General features: G+C 33.0%; 1 protein-coding gene across 1 annotated transcript; it reads right to left on the minus strand.

Moving 5' to 3' along the window:
• Positions 1 to 208: 208 nt before the first annotated feature.
• On the minus strand, positions 209 to 2,552 carry LOC147482618 (leucine-rich repeat receptor-like protein kinase PXC1). The gene is given in 3 exon segments (XM_086577485.1): positions 209 to 717; positions 720 to 1,064; positions 1,168 to 2,552. Coding segments are annotated over 3 exon segments (1,941 nt in total). The 5' UTR covers positions 2,438 to 2,552; the 3' UTR covers positions 209 to 391.
• Between the last annotated feature and the right edge of the window lie 4,179 nt (positions 2,553 to 6,731).

The raw sequence follows: 6,731 nt of genomic DNA on the forward strand, positions 1-6,731 counted from the left end.
TAAAATGCTGAAAAACGCTTCTTTCCTGTTCTAGCAGAATACATAATTAATCCGAATGTCCTTTTTTCCCAAAGAAAATAAGGGTCAGTCAACTGCTTCATTTTTCAAGGAGATTGATTAGAATTCTTAGATCAATTATTGTTATTTCCTTCTAATTTGAACAGTTGCTAGACTGAAAACTGAAACTAACTATTGTAAACTTGAAAAGTAATTAAGCATTGGTGGTAGTATCCCTGCAACTAAACTAACAAGTAACAACAGCATATATAATTGACAGAGTATCTGCAGTTGGCAATGAGGTAATGCACATCAAGAAAAATACTGAAACAAATTACAACTGGGTGGAAATCGATTAACAGCAGCAGAAACCGAAGCAGGAAAGGGCAAGGGATCAATAGCTAGCTCGTGCGTCTTCAGTAGTCGCATTGGACGGTGAAAGTGAATTGCGTGATTCATCCAAGTCCTCTCCTACTGGAGATTGCTCCACTCGGATCTCCTCGATCAACTTTGTCACCTCAAACATTGTAGGCCTCTTATCTGCCTGTTCTGCCACACAGGCAAGAGCAACATGGAGCATAGCGACCAATTCATGCTCAATGTTCTTGTACCTCAATAGTTCAGCATCAAACACCTCTACTGTCCACTTGTCTTTCACTACTGATCGCACCCATTTAGGAAGATCCACCCCTTCTTCCTCATCAATATGCTGAGTACTTGAGGACACTGTGATGGAGCTTTACCAGTGAGTACTTCCAATAGTAAGACTCCGAAGCTGTAAACATCAGCCTTCTGAGAGAGTTTCTTTGTTCCGACTTGCTCAGGCGCTTTATACCCTCCCAATCTTGCTGTGGCATGAATTGGACTTAGAAGTAGAGCTAACCCGAAATCAGAAATACAAGCCAGACCATGATTGTCAAGAAGCACATTTGATGATCTCACATTCCCATGAGGAATCTGGGGTGCATTGTACTCCTCATGTATTTGAGCAAGCCCGCGAGCTGCTCCTAACACGATACTGATTCTCGTTGTCCAGTCCAATGGAATCCTACCTGGTCCACGGTTTCCTAGTTGCAACAACAAAATGAGATCAGATAAATTTGTCCAGTAAATGCAAGAAAGTGAAGAAACTAAATGACTGAGTTATTTGAGGACTAAAGTGTCACCAACCATGGAGAAGGGAATGTAGACTTCCATTAGGAAGGTAGTCATTGACAAGAAGCTTTTCATCCTTCGCGTAGTAAAACGCCCTGAGACGAACAATATTAGGATGCCTAAGCTTCCCAATTACATCCATATACTGTTCGAAATCCTTCCTCGGACAAGGATTAGAATCCTTGAGCCTTTTCACAGCAACAAGGCACCCATCATCAAGCTCCGCTCTATAAACAGTCCCCAAGTTTCCCTTCCCCAACATCTCCGCCGAGGCTCGAAGCAGCTCTTCCAGTCCAAACACTTTGCTTTTATCAAAAAACACAAGTTTACTCCTCTCCCCTTCACTCTCCCTACCTGCACTGCTAGCATAGACCTTCTCACTAGAACAACTAGTCTTATTACTTCTTTTCCCAAGCAAATATCCAACAACAAACAGCATAACCAACAACAAACCCACAACATTTCCCACAACAATAGCAACGATAGCACCAGTACTTAGTCCTTTATGAGACTTATCACCTCCTCTTTTCTCTACCTTAGGCTGAGAGCTCGGATTCGATGAAACTACTTGGCTCGTTGAGTTAGACGAAGGGGTGGTAGGAATCGCACAAACACGCAATGGGGATGATCCACAAATCCCCACATTCCCCTCAAAACTTATCTCCCCAAACTTCCTCAACAACTCATCACTCACTTTTCCAAAAAACTGATTATTAGATAAATTCAACTCTCTCAAATTTTTTAAAGATGAAAAGTCAGGAACTAGACCTGATAAAACATTGTTTTGAAGACGAAGCGTAACGAGACGAGAAAGATTCAAGACTCCACTTGGTAATGAACCTTGAAGATTGTTATTTGAGAAGTCTACTCTAACAAGACGTCTTAAAGATCCAAACTCTTTGGGTATTTCTCCACTGAAGTCATTTTTTGAAATGTAAATAAGTTTGAGGTTGGAGATTTGAGTAATGGGCTTCAGAGAACCGTTTAAACGGTTGTTTTGAAGGTTGAGAAGACGAAGTTGGTTGAGCTGACTTAATGAGTCAATTGGTCCACGTAGGTTTAAAGAAGGGAGTGAAAGCGCTGTGACTCGATTGTTAGTACATTTGACACCAAGCCATGAAGAAGTGCAAGCGTTGTTTGTTGTCCAGTTTTTGAGAAGGGTGAAGTGGGAATCGGTTTGGGATCGAAACTCAGTTAGAATGGCTGCGTCATTGGTGAGTTGAGAAGTGGAAAGAGTGAAGAAGAAGAAGAGAAGGGTGAAAGAGAGAGTGGGAGAGCAAGCCATTTTCTTCGGTATGTTTCAAGTGAGTTGTTAGGCGGGAACATAACCAATAAGTTCAGTCACTGTTACTCACTACACTCGTGCCGTACTGCTGTCCTCTTTTTCTTTTGTTTCTTTTCTTTTCTTTTCTTTTCTCCTTTTTTTTAAATTCTGAAATGATTATTTGTTAATAAAGTGGGGAAAGCACGGGTTCTCGGGTTTGCACTTTTCCTTTTTCTCTTTTTTTTTTTTTTTTTTGGTAATTCTTTATTTGGGGTGGGTGGGTGGGTTATCCCTTAATCGAACCAAAAAATAAAATAAAAAACCCAAACAAATAAGTCCAAGTGTTATTTTTTCTTATAAACTAAGACCACGGGTTACACACTTAATGACTTACACTTACCCCATAACATTTTTTTTTTCTATCCCTTCTCATCTATTTTAGTAGTTTTAGTTACTAAAAAAATCTCTTTTAGTTTTCTACTAATCAATATTTTTTGCCCATATTAGCTATACCCTCTTAGCTCTATTTTTCAAGGCTTCATAGAGTTTCTAATTTTTTATAAACTTTAACACTAACTACCAAAAAAAAGGAATTCCAAATCATTAGATATATATTCCAAATCATTAGATACTATACCGTCACCAATCTATTTTTGGAGCACTCACAGATCCAGACTCCAGTTTTTTCTAAATTCTATTACTAATTACAAAAAAATAGGATATAAATAAAGAAACAATTTCATCTAAAGTTTCAGAGAGTTTCCAACTTTTCCTAAATAATATAGCTAATTACAGAAAAAAAATTGAGACAGACAACTAAATTGCTAAAAACAGTAGTTTCAACAAAAAACAGTTTTTCTAAAACTCTTACGCTACAAAAAATAGTTTCCACACTAATCTCAGATGAAGTTTAACATAACAAAGTTTTTTCTAGAAAATGACAATAAATCTATGAAAGAACAAAGAAAAAAAATGAATTGAGTTGCTTGAACATTTACCACACATGTGACTGAAAAAAAAAAGAAAAAAGTCAACGAATTATAAAATAAGTAACAGTATACATCCAAAACAAATAAAATTGTATTGTATGCACTATATATATGGGCCTAAAAAATAAAGTTGGATCAATTTAATGTGTCATCCACTGTGGGATTTAGACATTTAGTCGTAGTTAAGAATTTCAAAAACCACAATTCCGGCCACAATAATTACAACATATTTCAATTACATTTATGAATTTTATAATTTCCAATTTTAGCGGAATAACGAGATTTAGTTAAAGCAGACGTTGACTTAAATAAATTATATAACTATGGATTTAGTTAAAGTGGAAGTTGGGCTTAAATAAATTATATATCAAACCAAAACAAATTACTATACATGTGGAAAATTAAATTATACAAAAAATAACATCACAAAATATATAATAGAAAATAAAATATAAATAAATAACGGCAAACCAATAATGACAAATATTTTAAAATATATATAATACTACATGAAACTACCGTCAAAGAACAATTAACTGAAAACAGAAAACTAGATGCAAATACATCGAACTAACCTCAAATAATATTTAACGGGAAATCGGAAATTGGATGCACATGCAAGCATTAAACTAATCTTCAAAAGTAATTAATGGAAAGTCGAAATATTGATATAACTGCATTAAACTACCCTCAAAGAATAATTAACGTTGGGTTATCGAAAAAATAATAATAAGAATTAACGTGAAATCAAAACTTGGATGCAAATACATCGAACTGATATAAAAAAAATAATTGTGGGGAAATCGGAAACTGGATGCAAATGCATTGAATTAACCTTCAGAGATTAAATTAACGGGAAATCGGAAACTAGATGCAATTGTATTGAACTAACCTAAAAAAATTAACTATAAATTAGAAACATGATGCAAATGCAAGCGTAGAACTAATCTTAAAAAGTAATTAACTGAAAATCGGAAACCATATGCAACTACAGTACTACACTAAACTAATCTAAAAAAAAGATGCATATGCATTGAACTAACCTTAAGAAATAATTAACGAAAAATCGGAAATTGGATACAAATTCATTGAACTAACCTCAAACAATAATTAATATGAAATCAGAAACTAGATGCAAATGCAACCTTATCGAATAATAAATGAGAAATCATAAACTGGATGTAAATGTATTAAACTAATCTCAAAGAATAATTAACGAAAAATTAGATGTTGGATGCAAATGCATTGAACTGATCTCAAAGAATAATTAACATAAAATTGGAAATTGGAATGCATTGAACTAATTGCAAAAAATAATTAACAAGAAATCAAAAACTGGATGCAAATGCATTGAAGTAACTTCAAAAAATAAATAACATAAAATCAGAAATTGGATGCAAATGCATTGAACTAATTTCAAAATATAGTTGTGTTATATGTTGTGAGAATGTCTCGATAAGTATAGTTTTACCTTTAAAACGGTGTTTTTATTATTTTTTTTCGTATGATTGGAAACGTCTTACTATTCAAGTAGCTTCAAGTAGCTTATTAGACAATCTCATAAAACTTCAATCAAACATCCATTATTAAACAACAAAATGAAGTTGAAGGATTTTATCAATGGTGAGTTTTTTTTTTAGTGGAGAGTACGTACGTGGGGTTTTCATGTTATAAGAAATTTGGATAAGTGATCAATATAAAATTTGTATATAATAGTTTTGCATATATAGTTGCATATATTTTTCAGAATAATTAATATGAGAGGACCTGTTCGTAGATAATCTTTGAAGATCCCACATAGTGAGTCAGATATAATTTAAAGAATAACTAACGGAAAATCAAGAACTGGATAATCTTTGATAATCCCATATAGTAAATCAAGCATAATTTATTTTTATGTCATGTTTGCAAAAATACTACAAGTGGATTAGTAGAAAGTTAGTATTACACACCACATTGGATAATTAAAAGAAAGTTGAAAACTAGATTCAAATACATTGAACTGAGCTCAAAGAGTAATTAACGGAAAATCGTAAACTTTATGCAAATGCAATAAACTAAACTCAAAAAGTAATTAATTAGAAATCAGAATCTAGATGCAACTGCATTAAACTAACGTCAATAACTAACGGGAAATTAGAAATTAGATGCAAATCCTTGAAAAATATTTAACGGGAAATCGAAAACGGTATGTAAATGCATCAAACAAACCTCAAAAAATAATTAATGGGGAATCGAAAACTGGATACAAATGCATTAAACTAACCTAAAAAAATAATTAACATGAAATCAAAAACTGAATGCAACTGCATTGAACTAACCTCATAGAATAATTGGCGGGAAATCAGAAACTAGATGCAAATGCATTGAAATAACTTCAAATAATAGTTAACGAGAAATTAGAAACCGGGTGAAATTGCATCAAACTAACCTCAAAACATAAATAATTAGAAATCATAAATTAGATGCAGATGTATTGAACTAACCTCAAATAATTATTAATGACAAATCGGAACTAGATACAAATGCAATGAACTAATCTTAAAGACTAATTAACAAAACATCGAAGACTAGATGCAACTGCACTGAACTAACCTCAATGAATAATTAACGGAAAATTGAAAACTTGCTGCAAATGCATTGAACTAACCTAAAAGAACAATTAATGGAAAATCGAAAATTGGATATAACTGCATTGAACTAACCTCAATGAATAATTAACTAGAAAATCGTAAACTGGATGCAACTGTATTAAACTAAAATCATAGATTAACTAACATGCTAGGAAATCATAAATTGAAAGCAATATCCTTGAAGAATATTTAACGAAAAATCGGAAACTGGATGCTATGCATTGAAATAACCTAAAAAAATAATTAACTAGAAATCGAAAACCAGATGTAACTGCATCGAACTACCCTCAAAGCATAAATAACCGGAAATTGGAAACTATATGTAAATGCATTAAACTAACCTCAAAAAATAATTAACGGGAAATCAGAAAATGGATGCAGATGTATTGAACTAACCTCAAAGAGTAATTAACGAGAAATTAAAATCTGGATGCAAATGCAATGAACTAATCTCAATAAATAATTAACAAAACATTGAAAACTATATGCAACTGCACTGAATTAACCTTAATGAATAACTAACGGGAAATCGTAAACTTGGTGCAACTGCACTGAACTAACCTCAAAAAATAATTAACGGGAAATCAGAAACTTGATACAACTACATTGAATTAACCTCAAAGAATAATTAATGAGAAATCGGAAACTAGATGCAACTACACTAAACTAACCTCAAAGAATAATTAACGTAAA

This window comes from Coptis chinensis, chromosome 8 (assembly GCF_015680905.1).
Source record: "Coptis chinensis isolate HL-2020 chromosome 8, ASM1568090v1, whole genome shotgun sequence".
Lineage (NCBI taxonomy): Eukaryota > Viridiplantae > Streptophyta > Magnoliopsida > Ranunculales > Ranunculaceae > Coptis > Coptis chinensis.